Here is a 23229-nt window from a genome sequence, read left to right on the forward strand (position 1 = left end):
TTCCCATAAGACACATCTGCTGTCTTGCTAATGGCTTGTTAATCCTTCTCAAGCTTGAGACTCATGCCTTGCTGCCACTGCATCTGGGGGCTGGTTACACTTCCATGTACAAACTGTAGGTTTCTTCTGCTCTGACAACAAATTGCATCCTGCCTGCTTCCCACTTATCTGTGATTTCTGCCTGCCAGAGAGCTATATTGGGCGACTCCTCGCTGTGGGACTAGTAGCAGGTGGCAGGCGGAGTCCAGATCCCAAGTTGAATATGGAGTAGAGCTTCATTGGACAAGAAGAACACTGAAGATACTGATGACGGGGAAGGATTTGGCTGATTGTCATGGGAAAATCACATTATTAGAAGGTTTAGCAAGACGTCTGTGTGCTGCCAAGCTTTCCAGTGCTGCATGAATGTGAGTTTGTGGACACACTTCCCACTGCATTGCTCCAGCTGTTAAGTCAGCGTGTGCGGTTGCTCCGAGCCTTGTGCCTCTGCAACCAGACAACTTTGTGCCAGCGTGTGCGTGGTTGAATGTAAAAGGATAAGAAGATGCCTGCTATTCTAGTCGCGTCCAAGATGAAGTCGGGATTGCCCAAACCTGTGCATGGTACCGCGCTACCCATTCCAGCTAGGGTAGCAACCCAACAGAATGGACCACTGAAGCCCACCCAGCCCAGCCTCATCCCCTTGAAGTCTCCCATCTACAGACAGCAAAGTCAAGGCACTGCAACTTCACAGAAAAAGTACCAGAATGCCAAAGAAACATCAGGAGACCCTCAGGTTGGAACACTGATGCTTAATTTGTATGTGGCTTTGTGGTTGCATTGATTCATGTTCTAACAGATTATCTTCCTTGTATGGATAGTTTGATTGCACACAGACAGTTTTATACTTTGATTAAATAAATACAAATTAATTAAGAATTTGTGCATTGACCACTTGGTCAGTTATCTTTATAGTACTATTGATTGTCTTGCACCCTTTAAAAGACCTTCAAAAATATCATGCTACAGCAGGTTTTTATTTTGTAATTGTGCAAATCATTACTTTGTTTCTTGCAATGCAAGATAAATCTAAATTACGACTTATGTTTCTCGTAATGGAAACTTTATATCTCACAATTGCAACTTTGTGTCTCATATACTTCAGAGTTGCGACTATATCTTGCAATGTGAATTTTCAAGTAATTGCGACTATATTTTTACAATATGACGTTATATCACAGTTACGACTTTGCAATGGCTACTTTATATGTTAAAATGACAAATTTCTTGTAACTTTTTATCTAACATTTGTTTTTTACACTTGCGACTATATCTTGCAGTGTGACTCTGCAAAGTCATAATTGCAACTTTATATCTCACAATTAAAACTTTGTTTCTTGTAATTGTTACTGTATATCTCAAAACTACAACTTTCTTGTACATTTTTATCTCATAATTGGGACTGTTTCTTATATTTGCAACTTTATATCTTGCAATGATTATATCTCACAATTGACACTTTATATCTCGCAACTACGACTTTTTTCTCATAATTGAAACTTTATATCTCACAATTGTGACTTAAAATCTCCTCTCACAGTGTGACTATACTGTATCTCACAATGACGTTTTGTTTCGCATAATTGCAACTTCATATCTCGCAATGTGACTTTATATCTCACAATTACAACTTTGTTTCTTGTCATTGCTCCTTTATATCTCTAAACTACAAATTTCTTGTAACTGTTTATCGCATAATGGGGACTGTTTCTTATATTTGCAACTTTACGCCTCGCAATGTGACTTTGTCTCACAATTACGACTTTGTTTCTTGTTATTGCTACTTTAGATCTGACATTTGCGACTGTTTCTCATACTTGCGTACTTACAATTGTGACTTTAAAGGTCCCATATTGTACACCTTTCTGAAGTTTTATTTTAGGTTTTGATGTCCTTAAGAATATATATTTGTGGGATAAGTACCAAAAACCATCCCAATATATTTTTACAGCTCCTTTCTCAGGAGCTCTGCTAAGAACAGGTCGATTTTGGCCTTTCTAATTAATATTCATGAGCCTCTCTTCTGATTAACCTGTTGTTTTCTGAGTGACGCACGACCAGGCCAACCACAGGTAACTAGGGTCATGTATGCTGTAGCCTCCTGTGGCTTGGTGATGCTCACAAGCAAGGTAAATAAAACACCTGTAATGATGGACATTGCTGAGGGAAATGTTATCCGGCCTTATATGTTCGAGCCGGACTCAGACCCCGAATCGGCGACAACAGGAGACAAACACCTCATTATTGTTAGAGTATAATAATTACCATTACATCAATGCTGCACGCAACGTTAACACTAATTTAAACTGTCTGTAAACAAACTCAGACTTTTTTTTTGTTAAATTTGATTAAAATCTCCAAAATATGTACGTTAATAGCTAGTTATACACTGATTTTGAAACACTTAACTGCTTTATAATATGTAACGTTAGCAGACAGACACCGAATGCAGTGAGCTATGTAACTATTGCTTTCCTACTGATACAGTAAGTTGACGTGTTACAATTTCTTTTACAATGTTACTTTTTCTGTAAAAGATGTACTTGTGGTAAATGTGCAAAGATGCTCACAGAACGCGAGAACATATGCTGCAATTGACGCCCAAGGTAAACTTGTTTAAAGCTACACTGTGTAATTTTTTAAGTTGATTCTTAGCAAAAAACACTTTGTTCTTTCAAAATGATATGTGCTCATTAATGTGTAATTACTTGTACCAACTAATCAAGTATTCTCGTAAGCGTAGAATCTGCCATTTAGAATACATAGGAGCGAGTCGCTCGAATGGCGGCAGCCATGTTGCGCCTCCATCTTGAAAATACATTAGCCAAAGAGGGACATACCTGGAAATTCAAGCTTCGCCTTTCGCGTTTTGACACTCAGTGGCACCGTGACGAATGTGAGGGGGAGATTACTCGCGACTGCCGGCAGATTTGAAATAATACGGCCACCGTAGGAGTTAAAACGCCCTCGGAATGGGAGGGGCTAGAAAGTAATATTCAGTTGGTAGTCATAAACAATTTCACCGCTAGATGGGAGAAAATCCTACACAGTGTAGCTTTAACTATGAACTATAGGGACTGCAGCAACTTTGAGGAGTAGCTTCTTTGAAAAAACGGCATTGAACTGTGCCTGATTGACGAAGCAGTCACTTGTGAAATGTGCAGAACAGACGGTTAAGGTCGAACTAAATTGCTGTGGCGTTTCTGAATAAATAAACATTAGCCACTGTTCTCTTATATTAATGTTGTTCGGAAGCATTATGATGTAGTTTCCTGATGGTGGGCAGTGCTCGGGGTGGTGACTGAAGGCGTTGACTGAGTACTTCTGACATCACATTTATACGGAAGTCACAACGGCTTGTGAAAAGGCACATCTACTTTATGCAGGCTATGTGCCTTTGTCTGTAGATTGACTGTTTTGAAACTTATATGGTAGTTTCATAGCCCCTAGACCTCTGCTATCATGAAAAAAGCCAGGAAATTTCAGTTTTGACAATATGGGACCTTTAAATCTCCTCTCTCACAGTGTGACTATATCTCACAATGTTTTGTTTCTTGTAATTGTAACTTTATATCTCACAATATATTAAAAAGTTAAAACCTAACATTTATTTTTTTACTCTATGATGGAAACAGGCTTGCTTGCAAGGTGTTAATTGTGTTTTTGGAATATTAATGAACAGAAAAAGAAAAAAAAAACATTTATTTGTAACTGCAAAATGCTTTTGTTTATCATGTTGAAGTTCAAACTTTGCAGAGTAAAGCTTGTGCCCATATTCCACCATGACTTGACCTACAACAGATGTGTACATTGTATTCATGTCTTCGAAACAGTTTCTCTTTGGCTGCATTACCACCATTGTAACTACTGTTTGTAGAGCTTCCCGCTGAAAGCTCATGTGTTTATACATTTACATGTTAAAACTATTATGCTTTGTAAGAATAGATCCTGCTGACCTGGTCAAAGCAAATTGCCTATGAAAAGTCGCAATGTTCTTCTTTTGGTCCACGGCAGCGGTGTGTACGTTTATGTCTATGTTTGTATGCGTACATGTGTTTATATAGCTTCATACGTTCAGTCGAGCTTTGAAGGCAGCGAAGAGCCAAGTTCTTCATGTGGCGGGGTAGAATGAAAAGCTCAGCCAGTTGGCCTGTAATTACAGCGCACACGCACACATAGACACGGTCATGGAGGTTTTACTACAGTGCTCCATTAGTGGCGGTGAGCCGCACTGCAGGTGGGCATTTGGCCATATGGATAGGATGCCACACACACCAATCCCAGAGGCCAATAGTGGGCACCCTTTAGCATACACTAGTACTAATATACTACTATGCCCTCACACTGCACTGCTGTCCCTCTTTGTTTTGGCCAGGAAGCTGGAAAATGCTACACATTAATGAAAATGGCACTAAATGTGTTTTGGGACAGCATTGGTGTGAGGATTAGTCATGGTTGGTTGCCTTGTAAAACAACGTGATGATTGCAGTTAGTTTGTTAAATATCTGCTTTTAGTCTTGTGTTTGGAAATGATGGAATTACCAAAAAAGACAAGGAATGGAAAGTCCATTACAAGTTTAGGGACCACTTTTTGCTCTCTAAATTGTCCTGCACAAATTGAATTGCTTGGGTTTTATTGAGCTGATCTTTAAAAACTCGATCTTGAACCTTAAATGGAGAAATGCAATGTGGCATGTTTGCTCTGTTTTACAAAAAGTGCTTTGGCGGTACCATAGTTTGGTGATTTTGTCCAAATACCATAGTTTACCGTACTTTGATTCGGTATTCATATTTAAATTTGGTAGTGACATGGTCTGTGATACTTCAAATGGTATTAGCATGGTAAAAGTCCAACAAAACCATAGTAATACCATGGTGCTCCTTTTTTTTGGAGGTATCTTGTTTTTAGCAGCACTGTAAAAAAAATATTTTGTCAAATCAACTTAGATAGTTTATCTGGTTTAGATAACATAATATTTTGAGTTCACTTTGTTTCTTGCAATGCAACTTGATATATCACAATTACAACTTTGTTTCTCGTAATGGCAACTTTATACCTCTCAATTGCAACTTTGTTTCTCATACTTCAGAGTTGCGAATATATCTTGCAATGTGAATTTTCAAGCAATTGCGACTAGATTTTTACATTATGACATTATAACACCGTTACAACTTTGTAATGGCTACTTTATTACAAATTTCTTGCAACTTTTTATCTAACATTTGTTTTTTATACTTGCGACTATATCTTGCAGTGTGACTTGCTTCTCGTAATTGCAACTTTATATCTCACAATTAAAACTTTGTTTCTTGTAATTGTTACTGTATATCTCAAAACTACAACTTTCTTGTAACTTTTTTATCTCATAATCGGGACTGTTTCTTATATTTGCAACTTTATATCTTGCAATGTGATTATATCTCACAGTTGACACTTTATATCTCACAACTACGACTTTATTTCTCATAATTGAAACTTTATAGCTCACAATTGTGACTTAAAATCTCCTCTCACAGTGTGACTATACTGTATCTCACAATGACGTTTTGTTTCTCATAACTGCAACTTCATATCTCGCAATGTGACTTTATATCACTCACAATTACAACTTTGTTTCTTGTCATTGCTCCTTTATATCTCAAAACTACAATTTTCTTGTAACTGTTATCTCATAATGGGGACTGTTTATTATATTTGCAAGTTTAAGGCAACCATGCAGGTAACTTACTTTTTTAAGTTAAACCAACTTTTTCTTCTTTACAGTGAGTGTTGTTATAGTAAACTACTATTAAAATTCAGTAATTGAAATAAAGCTTATATAATAAAATATAAATATTAGATGAAAATTAAAAATGTTGCCTTGGCTGAACTGATATACGTTTCCTAAAACAAATACAAAATATATATCTTATATATTATAAAAATAAATAAAAATAAAAGCTACATCAAAATTTTAATAAATCCTATAATTATATATAAATAATATTAAAACATCAAAGTCAATTGACCATCAAAACACTACCAGTTGTTTAATCTTGAATCTTAACCCTCTTCTTTTTTTTTTTTTGAGATTGACTTGAGATTGATTAATGTAATGTCGTTTATTGACAGTTTTCAGAAAAATCAGTAACCAATATGTTTGTTAATAAAATGAATGTGGGGTCTTTTAGACCCCAAACAAATGATGGCTAAACGCTGATTTATTCAAATGTAACTGCGTACGTAATGCATCTTCATGTTAACATGGAACCTGGTTACTCATACCTCTTCCCCTATGTTTTTATTATTCAAGATTATTATTCCCACATGCTGTCCACCGCAGCCTAGAGGTTTTGTTTACAGTGAAGGGGTGGAGCGGTTCTCCAGGCTCTGTGGGCAGAAATACAAACAACCCCCTGCAGAACTCACAAGGAGTCTCTGTATTAAAACCAGCAGTGGCTCCAGTTTTAAATGGTCCATGCTTAGCTCTGATCTGCATGATGGGCAGTCACACCAGTTCTTATGTCCCATTTAGTCCCATTTAGACATGGCTAGACCAGCAACAAAACACCTGCAGCCCTTCATTTCTGACCTCTAGGGGCCTGTTGAGACTCTGCTGCCTCCCAATGCTCACTTTTTGTAGTTGCATGATGATTTTATAGAGGATAGAAAGGCATCAGGTATGTTTGGAATTGCATAGTACCATAATACACATGCTAATTTTGCATTGTATAGCATACACAGTATTCAAATATATTGTATGCATAAAATGTCAAATTCATTCTGTATTATATAACCAGAACACATGACATACTGTATTACACAATGCAATGTGCCTAAGTTGATCTACCATTTTTGAGAACGGTGAATGGTCTGGAAGCCATAAGAACCAAACTTTTTTCAGACTGCTACTTTTTTCCATTTATAATTTTGTGTTTTATTTAAATTATTTCCTTAAATATTTATTCACAAAACAACAACAAATATTATAATATTTGATCAGACTGACTTCATTTATAATTTGTGCAATATATTTAAAAATATATATTTTTTAGATAATTAACAATTTTTTTTTTTTAATTAGATGTACAACCTGATATTCCAAACCCTTTTGACAGCTTGCTTTTATTATTTTTCTTGGAAATTTCCCTGTCTACACTCTGATATTTAAATGGTAGCTGATCGGCCACAATGTGGCATTTGTCTTTCATCCATGTAAGCTTTAAACCCAGAGTTAGATGTTAAGTGCCTTTTCCTCATTCTGTCTCTCTCTATTTTTCTTTGGATGAATAGATTTATACAGATTGGGCCAACCACTACCTAGCCAAGTCCGGACACACACGCCTGATTAAAGACCTCCAACAGGATGTTGCTGATGGCGTTTTGTTGGCAGAAATCATTCAGGTTGTAGGTAAGATTAAAGATATAAAAAATCATTTTCCATACTTCAACAAACCCCTCTTCTTCCTTCAGAAAAAGTTAATACATAAAACCTACAATTTTGCTCCACCGTACCAGTAAATCTAACCATAATGAGTAGTTTGAGGAGGAGGGCTGGGAAAGAAATGGACACATGTATCAAGAAAACTCACCACCTTTGTTATTTTGAATGTGTTCTGAAGCTGTTTTATGAGATCAGTTTCTGAAAAGGGCCAATTTGTGAAGGTTTATGAGGCTACAAAACTGAGTTGTGAACATTTTATTAAGCCAAAATGTAATAAACGTATGCAAGAGGAGGATACGCATTCCTATTCTCATTCCTATTACAAATACAAAAGCCTGAAGACCACTCCAAGTGGATGATGTGTTCATAAAACCAACTAGCAGGTATAAAATGGTGTTACTTTAATTCAGTGCCTCTGTTTTCTTTTTTCCATTCAGCAAATGAGAAGATTGCCGATATCAACGGATTCCCAGAGAGTCGCTCTCAAATGGTAAGAAACAAAATTTGTTTATTGTAATTTCTGACCGGCGTGATAGGAAAAGAAACAAACCACAATATGTCAAACTCTCAATCGAATGTCACTGTCACTTGGTGGTGGATCTGGTGAAGAAGTGATCAAAATATTGATTTTGAAGATATTGAAAATGATAGGATAGTTTTGAGAATATGGTAGACAGGCCTTGACATTTAAGCCTTGTCATGTGCTTGTCCTTTGGACAAGTAATTCGCTCATTTACTTTTTTGGTGGTGTAAATATAATATATTCTAAAGCAATTTTCTCATCAGCTTGTACATACTTAAATCTGCATATTTTTATTTACGTTATTTACTTTTATAAAGGCTTTTATAAAATTTTACCTTATTAAATATATGCATCATCTTTCATGTCAAATTCTTACATTTGATCAATAAATTCAGTTAGACACTACAGGGCTGCTGTTACCAATCAAAATAGATAATTTACATAGCAAAATTACAACTGCAATTAATAATGTTATGAGATTAATGTAAATAAATGTTTGAATATACATCTAAGAAAAAATGCAACGGTACTTTTAAACATGAAACTAAACCGCCAAAAGGTGGCGGCAAGTGACCGCCTAAATGAGTGAGTCATTGAGTCACTTATTCAAACGATTCGTTCGAAACACTGAATCATTTAGTAACAAAACACCGCGCTGAGTGTTGCTTTCCTTTGGAACCATTTTCGTCGTTGAAACAGAACAAAACAGTCTATATTGTGTCTAAAATGTAAGTAGCTAAACTAATTTTAACTACTTATTGAACTATAAAAAACAGAAACAGCTTCCTTGGTCGTGTTATATCATATGTTCAGTTATATAAATATATATAACTCAACATTTTTAATTTTTACCTCAGTAACTTATGTGTTTTTTGTGTGCTTTTATGCTAATGTGTTTTGATTTCTCCACGAAAGTCACAAGGCAGCGCGAGCCTCAACAGCGCGACTTTTGTTATCAGAAATAGACCATTATCAATCGCTGTTTTAAACTGGATGTAACGTTAATAAAAATCAGAATCATTCGATGCTTATTTTTTTGTCACTAAAGTTTTAAGCCACCTGACTGGTCGGGCAAGTAAAATTCTCTTTCACTTGCCCCTTCAATAAATCCACTTGTCCCTTCAATAAATCCGGACAAGCTAGTGTTAAAGGTTAGTTCATCCAAAAAGAAAATTATCCCATAATTCGTAGATTTTCCTATTCGCTGAACATCTTCCATTTAAGTCAAATATACATGACTGCAAACGAGAGTGAGTATGACGGAATTTCCATTTTTGGTTAAACTGTCCCTTTAAGAAACAACCTCAGGGATGACAATGGCAGGTCTTGTTGACCTTAAAATCCTGGTGTTAACCAGCATGCTGTAGTCCATCGTCTCGCCAGTGGTCAGGATATACATTGTAATGTCACAGGAACACCGCAGGATGGACCCACATGGTTGTAAACCACAAATCTTCCCTATTGAGCACCATCTGTTTGGTTATGTTTCCTGTACACCTGAGTAAGTGTGCAAACCGGCCGTGGTGAGGTCACATTTACAGAGGGGAAAATGATTAGGCTTGATTTCCGACAGCAAGCTCTTGATGGATGTCCATGTTTCTCTCTTAAACAGATTGAGAACATAGATGCCTGTCTGTGCTTCCTGGCTGCTAAAGGAGTGAACATTAAGGGACTTTGTGCCGAAGGTGAGCGGACTCTTAACTAATGCTCAATAATATTTGAAATAAGATGTCAACACCATTCTTTTCTTTTTCTGCCAAACCACAGAGATCCGCAACGGCAATCTGAAAGCCATTTTAGGCCTTTTCTTCATTCTGTCGCGCTTCAGGCAGCAGCAGCAGACTTTGAAACAGGCCTCCAGCAATGTTCAGATGCTCCAGAACAACCAGGCCCACCGATGCGTCAGTCCTGCCCTTCCTCCTCGCACTTCTCCCCGGAGCTCTCCCTGTCCTTCTCCTATCCAGCAACACTACACCTCCTCCCCATGTGCACAGAAAACACAGACAGACCTGCAGTCCAGGTATTGTTTTCAATTCATCTACTGGATAGCTTCTTCATAGACAACATATCAGCTGGATTGAAAGAACAGAAATCAATTTTTAATCTTTAAATAATTTGGTTGGAGGAAATTTTTTATATATATATATATATATATATATATATATATATACACACACACACACACACACAAACATATATATATATATATATATATATATATATATATATATATAATGCCAACATATTAAATTTTCAAATGCTCTCATACTGCTTTTTCTTCCTCCTTTCTTCTTCATGTCCTTAACATTTTCAATGATTAACCTTTCATTTCCATTTCTAATTTACAAGTTCTCTGTTATTTCCAGTGTTATGTTAGTATTATTTATTTATATACTATTATAGTATTCATATTTTGAGTGAACTTTGATTTTTTTATTTTAGTTTAAATAATTACATAATTTAGTTTAAATAATAATATGTGCTATTGTCATTTTTATTATATTTTAATATTTCTGTTTAGCTTACATTTATTTTAGTTTCATTTTAATGTTTTAGTGTTAGTATGTAATTTTTTTATTGTAGTAACTTATTTTATTTTAGTTAGTTGCCAAGGCAACATTTCTTATTTAAGATTTGTAAGTAAAAATTGTTAATCTAATATGAAATATGAAAAAATATTTACTTATAAATATTTACTTAATACTTAAAAAAACATTTTGAATCATTTTAGTTTTAGTTAACAATAACAACACTGGTTACACACGGTTCTCTAACTCTTCTATTCATCCCTTTTTCTTTCTCTTTTGTTTTTCTCTTGATCTTGAAGTCATCCATCAAAAGGCTCTGATCAGGAAAAAGCTGTGAGACTCTCAGTTGCTCAGAAAAAGAACTCTAGGTCAGCTTTCCAGATTTCTATGTCCACTCTTGAAAACATCACAATGTGCCTGATCTACTTGTCCTAGTAAATTACTTTAAATTACTTCACAACAGCACCATCTACTGGTGATACAAGCCTATCTTGTTTCCTCAGGGCCAAAAAACATGTGAATCCCCTTCAATAGTCATTTTGTTCTCGATCATATGATCAGATGTGGACTTGAATATAAAAAGGTCACTGAGGTTTATTTATATAATTTGCACTCCAGTCTTGGGTCTTTGCAGCATAAATAGTTATTGTTTAAAGAGAAAGGTTGAGTTTGTTCTGACTGAACTCTTTGTCAGGCTTCAGAGCCCCTCTGTGAGGGCGGCTGGAACGGGCGGAGAGAGTAAACCTCGAACCTCAAACACCAACAGACGCAGCCAAAGCTTCAACCAATGTGACCGATTAAAGCCGTCAATCTCTGCCTGCGCTCATGAAAGAGGTGAGTTAATCACATTCATTTACACAATCTTGAGAATTTTCCATGTGTGTTATGTAAGCAGTCATTTAGTAAAAACTGATATTGTTAAATCATCCTGAAAAAAACCCCAAGGTGTCTTGCTCAGTGCATAATGAATAACTCTTTAAGGTATTCAAACCTATAACCTTTCACCCAGATCTTTAACCACAAGGCCATACCACCCATGGAATCGGCAGGCTTTATTTCAATTTTATTTTTTACTAGAATTACCTGTGAATTTTTTTCAAACTGGTATTGGTATTATTGGTAAAAAAAAAATTTTCAAGAAAATAAAACTGTTATTTTTTTTTATTATATACATATATTATTAAAAAACTATATTATTATTATTTTCAGATTGGTATTTTTAATACAAACCTCATTGGTTCTTGCGGAAGCTCAAACTTGCTGCGTAACACAAGAATGAATTAATGAATTAATGTAATTAATTTGATCATCATATAAAGCGATTGTGTCTCTTCAGTAAATTTGGACTAAACCGCTCAATTCATATGGATTAGTTTATGAACTTTTTGAAGCGACAAAGTGGAAGTTGCGTGGACTTTCAATGGAGGGACAGAAATAACTCAGATTTAACTCTTCTGAGAATAACTCAGAACTTAATTTGTGTTTTGAAGATGAATGGAAGTCTTACAGGTTTGTAACGACATAAGGGTGAATAAATGATGACAGAATTTCAATTTTATATGAACTAACCCTGTAAGCTCTGGAAAAGCTTTGGGTCTGTTCCTCATGCTAATTTATCATAATGCTTAAAAAGGCTGGGAAAAAAGCGCACAAGTAAATGGTACTTTTATGGTAATTTATGGGTCTTTTGACCATAAAGACAACTTTGTAGTTGTATTCATTTTTTGAGCCAGCTGTTATTGGACATGAATTGTCAAGTTCTACAAAATATTTTGAACCAAATTTTTCATCAGTTTCATTTGAACATTTTTCTTCCTCACAATGAGTGATCCAAACCATCCTCCCATGATTTGTTTAAACTCTTGAGTTAGGTTGATTCATTTTTATGATTCTTTAATTGCATGTTGTTGACACATTTTTGGCACGCTGTTGTTACATTATGGCGGGCTTGGTTTACACACTTCAGCATTTAGTTATTTAGCGTGGATGTTTCCCCACTAACATGTCACATAGTTGAATATGTGGAATTTTTGTATTTAAGACATATTCATAAAACCGTATAAAAAGTATTTTTTCCCATTTGCACATGCATGATGTACATGTCTGTGTGCATGCATGCATCTGTGTGTGTGTGTGTGGTCTGGTGGACTCTCAGCTGCACACTGCTGGATCTGGTGTGTTGATGATGAGGCGTTTGCTGCTCACTGATTCAGCTCTAATTAGTGTACTTGTGGCAAAACCAGAGCAAGAAGAGAGAGAGAAGTCAATGATAATGACAGAGCTTTATATACAGTGAGATCAAACGGCTAGGAAGACATGCGAGGAATATGACTGTTATGTGAATTTTGCTCAGATTGCCTATAAGGTAAGCACCGCTAAACTGAGTTTTTATGCAACAGGCTAGAAAATAATTGCATACAAGGGCAACCACCAGTTTAGCAGTGCAGGAAAATGAAATCAGGGAAATAGGGAAAGACAGTGACTGATCAGAACAGGTAAAATGAATCGTTTAACATTTTTACTCAGACTTTGCAAGAGTTTGCTTTCATTACATACTGAATTTTCATGCAATTCAGGCTAATTGTATATGCTATTAAATATTATAATATGTATTGTGTGTAATAATGATAAAAAAACATTTTGTTCATTTTTATTTGTGTTTTACATTAGGATTATGACTGAAAGCACATACAAAATGTGCCTTGGAAATGGTTTGTTTTTATATTTAACCAAATAATCAGTTTCTTCACTCATATCTCAAATGTCATGAAATGCTCCATAGTCACTCTCCTTTACTAACCATCATAGAGAAACCCTGGATCTCAAAAATAAATATTACTTCACATACTTTAAATATTTATCTTCATAGTTCATGCTTCCTTTTCTCAGCACTTCATCCAATACGCTCTCATATTTTCAAACTCCCACGGGTGTCACTCTTGCTAATGTTTGTGTGCAACAGCTTGACTGCACTTGCTAGTGTTTGAAAGATTTGACCCACTTTCTCTGTGCCAGATTGACCATTTGTCCTCCCTACTTGTCCAATTGCCTGTTACAGTAGTTGAGTGTACAAAAAGTGACACCAAGCAATGGATAAATGTGTGTGTGTATATATATATATATATATATATATATATATATATATATATATATATATATATAATTTTTTTTTTTTTTTATTATTTTTTTTAATTAATGTATAGTCTTAAATAGTTAACTTAAGCAATTTAAATATTTTACAATTTAATTATATATTATTATATTATTATTTTTTTTAATGGAAATTTGACAACCTTGCTTTTCACCATTGCGATATTTCAAAATATGGATGTGTACTTGAGCAAAAGTTTTGCAAAGCACAGAAGCGGTTGTGATGAAGAGCTTATATATAAATGTTATATTTCCTTGTGAATTTACAGAGAAAACAACCTCATCACCAATAATGGTTGATCATGGACCAATCAGCTCTTCCATTCCACCACCCAGCTGCACCAGCACCACAACTTCCACCTCTAAACCCTGGAGAAGCAAGTCGCTCAGTGCTAAGCACACTGCTACATCCTCCATGGTCACGGTTAAACAACCAGCTCCAGATTCTCTTGAGGTTCCTCCTAATGTGATTGCCCAGAAGTCCATGCTGGAAAAGCTCAAGCTCTTCAACAGCAAAACGGGTTCCAGAGCCTCCAAGGTTGTCAGTACAGACGATGTGAATGAGGTTGAACCAGAAGGCGGCCAGATTTGCCCCATCCACCCTGGAAACCAACGGCCTGTCACCCCCAGCAGTTCTGGCAGCTCAAGTCCCAAGCTAGCGCTGAAAGGCTTTGCACAGTTGACGCTTGGAAAGTCTTTGGCGCCGAAAACAACCTCGGCAAAAGCGTCTGAAAAACTTAAAGAGAAGTCAAAGCCTAAAGAGAAAGAAAAGCTCAAACAGCTTCCTGTTACAGAACCCGAACACCTTAAAGGAGACACAAAAACTGATGGACTTGTACTAGAGTCTAAGAAGGCTGTTCCCAAAGGAAACAAAGCAAAGAAAGACAATGCAAAATCAGCCATGAGTGGAATTCCCAAACCAAGCCAAGGAGGAAAGGGTTCATCTGCAAATAAGACTGTAGCGTCGCCCCCTTGTGGTGCGGAGGGAGAACGGTTACGGAGCACAAAGATAGGAGGTCTGTCTGTGCATAAAGGGCAGAAAGATAACAGAAACTACAGCTTTACCTCTAGCTTAGCATTTTCAGATGGGAAAAGTTGCCAAGATCTCACCCTTGGTGCACAGACCCACTCAACAACCAGCAATATGGTCAGTGTGCAACTTCCACAGCTCCAGCAACAATACAGCCATCCCAACATGGCCACTGTCGCCCCATTCATGTACAGGTAACGGAACACATTTGTGGTGCTGTAATGCGTTATCATACATACTCCATGAGAGACTATTTGGCTCTAAACTAGTATGTTGTCCTGTCACTATGTAGGTCTCAAACTGAAATTGATAAGACTGGGCTAGTGGCAGGAGTGGAGGAAAGGAGGGAACGAACAGGCCTGTGCAGCAAATCCATCCATACTTCTCTTGAGAACCTGACAGGTAAGCATTATGAGCATAATGAGAGTGAGTACGGAAAAATAAACTTGAGTTGCAAATAGCAGTGTTGGGGAAGCTACTTTGAAACTGTAATTGAAAATAATATAACTAGTCACAGCCACAAGTGAGTTGTTTAATCATTGTAGTGATTCACAGTGAATAATGTCAGTGATTCATAGTGAATTGTTTTAGTGAATTGCACCATTATGCATTTAGCAGAATTATAGCAAATCATTTTAGTTACTCGTAGCAAATCTTTTTGGTGATTTCATAGCCCTTCATAGCAAATCATTTTAATGTTTCATAGTGAATCATTTTAGTGTTTCATAGTGAATCATTTTAGCAAATCATTTGAATAATTTAACAGTTCACTTAAATGAATCAGACATTGCAATTTAGACTAGCATGTTTGTTCAGCTTGCTCAGGAAACCATGTGAGGTAAAAACAATTTTGTTGTTTTACCATGTTACAAGGCTGAATGTTGGACATCTTGCTTGTTACTGGGAAAAACTGTTTCAAAATAGTCTAATATCACTCTACTAAACATTTTAATAGTGTTGCCACTTTTGGATATTTACTCCCCAACTCTAATGCCTAGTTAGGACAAGGTCATTTACTGTGTCTTTGTATAAAACAACACCGATTATTTAAGAATAAGTGAGCAGTGTTTTCCGAACTTTGAGGACAATGTCAGGCCAGTCTGAGAGTGAACAAGAAAACAAAACAGCACTCATCTGCATGTAAAAGGCTATGAATGTCAAGGAGTTGCCAAGGCCTACCAGCATGTGTGTGTGTGTGTGTGTGTGTGTCCTTTCTCAGTCTGTCAGAACTTTGTGTAGAGAGAAAAACTCTTCTCCACAGGGGAAGTTCCCTGGGCTGGTGTGGACATGAGAGCTGTATTCTAATTTCCCCTCTCTTTTCCATGGAGGAAAGGAAAAGGCAGGACCGCCGTCACAAGAGCTTCTTTCACAAATCAATCGGGACATTCTCTGGGAAAACAACTCCGAATGTGTCAGACAGACCTTTTATCCATCTTAATAGAAGCGTAGGAGAGTCAGGGACACGTTGCCACCAGAAAAAGCACGGGACATTAGTGGCTCTGTGAAGTCTTTTTCTGCAACCGAGATAAAAAAGATCTGTACCACTGGAAGAAGACCTAAATGAATCATCTTCTCAATGGACCAAGCAGAATGTCACTGTCCGTTGGCATCTCCTCTCCGAACTGGAGGAACAAGAGATGGTACTTATGAGGACATCTTAGACTTAGACGACTGCTTCAGTCTCAGGAGAAAGGACAGGTTCTGGGGTGTGGACAGTTCTGGTGGACCTCCAACATCATCTAAATGTTTGGCTGAACACACTCAACCATGTGTTTTGAATGAAAGGGAGCTCAACACGTTTAGCACTGTATATCAGCTGCATTTGAGCCAACACTCTTGTGTGTGGGATGGAATTGCTCGGGTTAATGAGGAGATCCTTCTAACCATGTTGGACATGTTTGAGAAGCATGAAAGTGAGTAGATGAGTGTTGGACGACTTGATCTGTTTTAAAAAGCTACCTAGGAGGCATTTAACACACCTGAAGTCTTTATTATCCATTTTTGTGGGCTTTTTCGTCACTTTTTATTGATAAAGACAGAAACGAGAGGAGAAATGGACCTGCGGCTTTTATATTAGCATGTGGACTAACTGTTAAGATACATCTCTTTTTTCTTGGAAGTCTGCCATTGTTGGCTTGAAAGAGAAAACTGACTGTACAAGAGGATGTTTTCGCATAGTGCCCCTTTTGGCAATTATAATCATGTGCGTTAACTGCTTGGCTACAGCAAACCTGTTAAAATGTTGTTGTTTTTTTAGATAATGACCCTGCTTAGCAGAAATCTGCCATGACAGCAGTTGACTTGGAAAAACTGAATATAGACGTTTACGCTAATGCACGCTAGCACCCCTTGCATTGAAAATCCAATTCATAGCCTACTTGCGTTGCATTATAAACTTTCATCCCATCAGATATCTTTGCAAATAAAGCCAAACTAAATGCTGTTTTAAAATAAAATGTTCTATATTTGATGTAGTTTGAGAAGAAGCTAGTTTTTTTTACCCAAAAGGCGGGTAGAGAACAAAGATTAGCATTAGCCTCAGCGAGCAGTTCTGAAAGAGGTTGTTTGTGGTTTTTACAGCCTCTAGGAATGTACTTTTCCACGGCACTCATTCTTTTACACGTTTTACATCATGTGTGAGTGTTTGTGTGTGTGTGTGAGTCTGCTCTGTACCTTCTGAGCCCCTTGTGGACCTCTTATGATCAGTAAACAGCCGTTAATCCAAGCAGCCAAATCCCCTCTCACCTACGGCATACACTGCGTGTTTATTTTTAAGCAGCGGTTGGCTAACGTTTCGTACGTTAACATTGGTGCAAGAAAACAAAAAGCTCTTTTACGGAACGCTCGGAGATTTAACTTCACGAGCAAAGGGGCAGAGTTAGTGCTGTGATGCTAATACAGAGTTCGGGGTTGCTTCATTTACACTATTCCATGATTCTCCAGGTTTTAGCTACATTTCTGAAGCATTTTAGGTGTGTGAATGTGTGTGTGTTCAGACATGCTTTAGAGTTATGGTAGCAGCTGTTTGCAGAATGTGGTGATGGTGATGAGTCTGGTTTCCTCAGGTGAGGACTCCGAAACCAAGAGGCTACGTACTGCGAAAAACATTGCTGATCTGAGGCAAAACCTTGAGGAAACCATGTCCAGTTTGAGGGGGACGACACATATCAGTCACAGGTAAAACCAGTGTGACGTGTGTTTTATTTTTTCTCATATTTTGTGTATGCTTCAGCCTGATAGAAGTGACTAAAGTTAGTTTTATTCATCTAAAATATTACTTATCTTAAAGGAATGTTCTGGGACTTGTTCCTCATTTTCCACACTTACAATTGAAGCGAACGGGGCCAAGCCGTAAACGTTAAAATTTACTGAAGTTTTAACAGGAGAATTATTCTAAGTGCTTTTATAGAATTATAAGCTTCAAATGTTTGCTTTAAATCATTCATTTAAAAATAGGCCCCATTCACTTCAATTGTCTAAAAGTGTCGAAATTATTTTGATCAACCCAACGATGATCCGGCGAACTGGTGATCAACCCAAAGGGCTCCCGTTAGTGGTAGTTGCTTCTTACTGCACTTTCTCTGGTGTCAGTTCATGTTCAGACTCTAAATGACTTCTATTCAGTAGGGTTGAAGTACAACATGACATTAATAATGACTGGGCACAGACATCACAGCACAGTTCAGAAAGCACCCCATTGTTCCCGGGTGTGTGAACCCTTTCATCTCTGGGGGTTTGCGAACGGTTAAACTCTAAATGGCTTTGAGGAAGACATTTTGATTGGCATTAGGAGCTCATTTGGGGGGTGCCGGGTTTTTGTCTTTGCTGTGATCAGTTTGATGCGTGTCTCGGCCTTCCAGGGTACAAAAGCTGGCCGTGAAATCGCCTGGAGGCCACATACTGCCTGCTAATACTAGATAAAAAGCTTGTTTTAATATCCCAATGAAACCCTGTCCCGACAGGATGCATAATTTTGCCAGAAATTCAACGATGCTTTTTGCTTGCTGCTTGCACTCTTTCTTTCAAAAAGGTATATTTGCCCCAAAAAACTTTCATAATTTTCTCACCTTCATGTCATTCCAAACCCATATTATTTACTTTTCTTTTGTAAAACAAAAAAGGATTTCTTTTTTTTTTTTTGGAAGATATTTTGCAGAATGTCTATGCTGAAATATATTGTCAGATGTGGCTTGCATTGTTGTTAGTTAACTAAAACTACAAGAATTAGTTGAAATCAAGCTGAAAAAAAATGTAAGTAAAGAATATTTAAAAGAAAATATTGGCAACTTACTAACTAAAATCAATATAAATTAAAGCTAAATGGATTAATTAACAAACAACAAAAGTGACAAAAGCACATAACAGAATTACTAAAATTAAAACTGAAAACATAGAAATAAAAGCCTATTTAAAATATTAGTTAATACTATAATGGCATAAATAATACTAAAATAACACTTTTTTTTCATTTATGAAAAACTTCAGTGGTGATGTAATACTTTATCCAATAATAAATGGTTTGACTCTATTTTGTTTGCACATACAAAAACCTGAATTTGTCAGGTGCTTGAAAACCCTTTTTATCATGTAAACCTCTTCTTTGACACTTAAGATTTTTTAGGTTAAGAATAGGTTAGGTTAACAAAATCAATAAATAATATAAATATACGTAATCATTTATTGATTATTCGCTGATCATTGGTGTGTGTTTTGAACATCTTAAATTCAATTGTCACGTGGTGTTGTCAGTGATGTTACAACCCTTTTTTCAATATTGAAATCAAATAAAATAAAGAACACAGTCAAGATGTTAACAAACCTATAGTTTATGGTTATGTCAGTAACTTCTCATGTTTTTTTTCTGTCTCACTGCCTGCCAGCACTCTTGAGACGACATTTGACAGCACAGTAACCACAGAGGTCAATGAGAGGGCCTTGCTAACCCTCAGTTCCCGCCCTGCTTCTGCACTGCCCTGGCGGCTGGGCTCATCCAGCCCTCGTCTACAAGCTGGTGATGCCCCCTCTTCAGGAAACGCGTTCGTACACCACGGCAGTGGCTGTGAGCGGCACGCACACAGACATCAGACCTGCGCACACAACGGAGTCGTCTGCGGCCTTGAGCTCTCAGAGAAGGCGGAGGAGCTGGAGGGCGTCGCCATGGAAACGCCAGGGTACATGAGTGATGGAGACATCCTGGGCAAGAGCATGAAGGTGGATGGTGTTTCCAGTGGGTGAGTGTGGTTTGATGGTGTGTTTGCAAAAGTTTTCAAATGTTTAATCTGCATAACTATTGATAGATGATACATCAGCTTTAAAGGTAGGGTAGGCAATTATTTAATAAAAATGTATATACTAAATTAATAAAAAAAATAATACTAAAACATGTACATATATCTTCTGTGGAAGTCTCAGGACCAAAAAATGTTCGTCCAATCATTGCATTCGGTCCGATATGATGTCCTACCTGCTTGTCAATGTTTACATGTACAAAATTAAGACATTTTACAGGTAACATACAGGTAAGAATGCATCTCTTTGCATCTGCCTCTGGGTGGCGCTCTTTAGTTAGTCTTTTTTGACTAGTTTATTTTGAGTGAGTTACTTTCAAACAAGAATATTATAATCAATCAATTTTCAATCAATCAATCAACTTTTTTGAATATGCAAAATTTTGACGCCGGCTACAAAAATGTGCAATTCATCCTTTTAACAAGTTAAAATGTCCGTTTAACGCTATATATCAAAAGATGCAGTGTTAGTGCAAGTGCGCAGTGGCTCGACGCGCCCTGCACTGAATTCCTACTGTGTCCCATGAGCGGTTAGCCACAGCTTTTTAGCATGTAATCATGTAACGCCGATCCAGCTTTCTTTATTCACTTCCCTCTTTCATTGTGCCGTTCCCTAGGAGCTCTGCCAGTTTTTGCCTGCATGCTCAAAGTCCCCGGTGCACTGGTGTGGTTTGTGGCAACATGCAAATTACAGTATGTTTAGATGGCGTTGTTTCTTGGCTCTTGGCTTTGGTTTGGATCATGCAATCACATCCCAAGCCCGCCTGCTTCTTTATGCAGCTTTAAGTAGCTACTGACATGAATGTGCATTACTGTACGATAACATTTTAGAAGCCTCAATAGCTCTCTCATGTTAGCAGTTATTTTGTTCATATGTCTGTTATCAGCTGTTAATTTCGCAGTCCGTCAGTAGGACATGAAAACGCAACATGCAGCCTGTGGTAAGAGAACGGGAGTCAAGGGTCATGGGAAATATTCATGGTTGAATCCTGAGAGAGGATGACTGAATATATTAATATTTGGGGCACAAAGAGAAAGGGAGTACTTGAATTTACCTCACAGAGATGCATTTAGCTGACTTTTCATGGAAAAATGTGCAACCTTTTGACCCCATGGAAGAGATATGAGGTTGGATCCAAATTTGGAAATGCGACTAAATGCACAAACACACGAGGCAGATTCAGAAATGTCGTGCATAATCTTTCCCTAGTCCTGTTCAAACAGGAATCAGACAGACACCTTTTATTGGATTCTCATATTCCTTCTGCTCAGTGCTGAATTCCAGTAGAGTGATTCTGTCACCACAAGAAAATCTTTGTGAGACATTTGATCATAGTTGGAAAGCTTTTAAGCCCAATTACTGAGACCATATATGGATGGATTTTGAAACGCAGTCAACATTGGGTACTTACAGCAAATTCTGTTTCTAAAACCTGATGCTTTGGTTTGGATTAGTGTCTTTTTACTAGCTTATCTTAGTACCATCTTAGTTACATGTTCGAATAATCGGATAAGGATAACATAAAAGGCATTTAAACAATGTTTTGTGGGAGATTATGTAGGGAGAGTCTTGATTATATCCACTGAGATTTGACTGAATTGTGGATGCTGTGATTTATATATTTTTATATACATTTTATTTTAACATTTACAGAATATTTTGTTAGAATTTGTAGGACAAGTACTGATTTTATCCATTGAGGTGTTTTTATTCTATTCTATTTTTAATAACTTTTAACTGAGTAAAACTGAATATTTTTTTAGAAAAACCTAAAGGATTGATTTTATCCATTGGGATTTGATTGAAATGTTGTTGCTATTTTTTTTATTTTATTTTTTGTATAAACATTTCTTTTATTTTATGTTTTTCCTGCCGATTTTTATTTATCTTTCCTTGCCTATTCAGCCTTGGTTATGTCAACAGACACTATAGAGAGAAAGATATTACATTTAGATGAAAGATAATAGAAACAAACATTTTTGTTCTTTACAACGGGGGTTTTCAACCATAGCACCAGGCTATTATTTGATTATACATTGTCTATGTATCTATCTGTCAGTCTGTCGAGACTGCTGTTGAATGACTTTGTAGCGGGTCACCAGGTCAGGGCAAATGAATAACTCAATGGGACAGAGTGTTTAACTAGTTTAAATAATCTTAACAAGCCTCTGTTGCTCAATAACCAAAGTTAAACAGAAGCCGTTGATCCCAAATGTGCCCAGTATTGCACCTGTCAATGAGGTATATAATAGGAAATATTGTCCAGTTATAACATTTAAACAGACACTATTCACAATCATAGATAACCTCTTCAAAAAGTATAATGTACCCCATACAGAATTTTTTTTTTTTTTGAAATATATTTTAAAGTGTCAAAAATATACGTGGCATATATTCCAAATACATTGGAATATATTTGCATTGTTGTTCACTTATATTTATCATTTTGAAATATATTCTGAAATGTAACAAAAATATATGATGTTAAGTGTGAAATATATTTACATATATTTAACTAAAATATATTTATTGGACCAATTTCGAATATTTGCATATATTCCAAAAATATATTTCAAATATATTTCTTTTGTGTATGGGACAGTTCAGGGATGGTATCATATCGTGGTTCTTGTGATGTATACCATAGTAATGTTTATTTACCAAATTCATGTACCATGCCAAAACAATTGCCGCAGGCTACAGAGTAGACATACTAAAATAAAATTACTTTTAATCAGTTTAATCAATGTTAAATGGTCACATAAATCTACTAAACTGGTTTTGTCACTGTTTTGCTGTTTAATACAAACAAGCCAATTTAATATTTTTGCTGTACTAGTTGCTAAATCTTTGCTAGATGCTTTGAAAATTATGATTGATCAACCACAGGATTGTGAAATTCATATTTCCTTCTGATCTGAATCACACCTGATGATTCATGTATTATTTAATTACCTGTTTGAACTGAAAAACATAAATCATTAGTGTGGCGTATGCTGTTTGGAAATGTCCCACCTGTCCAGCAGGTTAGTCAGCCGCCCAGATGATGACAGTCACCTGACTCAGAGTGTGATTGCTTCACAGCAGGAAATGAGAGATCAAGCTAAAGGATGTGTGTCTTTTAAGATGCTGTGCCATCTCCATCTGCAAACCTAACAACCAAAACTAACTCACTCCCATTATAATAAGCAATCTGATAGTACCGTAAAAATGCTTATTTTTATATTATAAATCTGTTAATGTTAC

At 36.6% G+C, this 23229-nt stretch overlaps 1 protein-coding gene across 1 annotated transcript in view; it reads left to right on the forward strand.

Moving 5' to 3' along the window:
- Positions 1-246: 246 nt before the first annotated feature.
- Positions 247-23229, forward strand: part of nav2b (neuron navigator 2b) — a 68788-nt gene continuing 45805 nt past the window's right edge. The window contains exons 1-11 of the mRNA XM_084094891.1: positions 247-775; positions 7313-7430; positions 7901-7953; positions 9599-9671; positions 9754-10006; positions 10814-10882; positions 11209-11348; positions 13934-14888; positions 14987-15096; positions 17760-17871; positions 19575-19925. Coding sequence (XP_083951017.1) covers positions 545-775; positions 7313-7430; positions 7901-7953; positions 9599-9671; positions 9754-10006; positions 10814-10882; positions 11209-11348; positions 13934-14888; positions 14987-15096; positions 17760-17871; positions 19575-19925 — 2465 coding nt within the window. The 5' untranslated portion in view covers positions 247-544. The remainder of the gene's footprint in view (positions 776-7312; positions 7431-7900; positions 7954-9598; positions 9672-9753; positions 10007-10813; positions 10883-11208; positions 11349-13933; positions 14889-14986; positions 15097-17759; positions 17872-19574; positions 19926-23229) is intronic.

Source organism: Abramis brama (assembly GCF_963993115.1).
Source record: "Abramis brama genome assembly, chromosome: 20".
Taxonomy (NCBI): Eukaryota; Metazoa; Chordata; class Actinopteri; order Cypriniformes; family Leuciscidae; genus Abramis; species Abramis brama.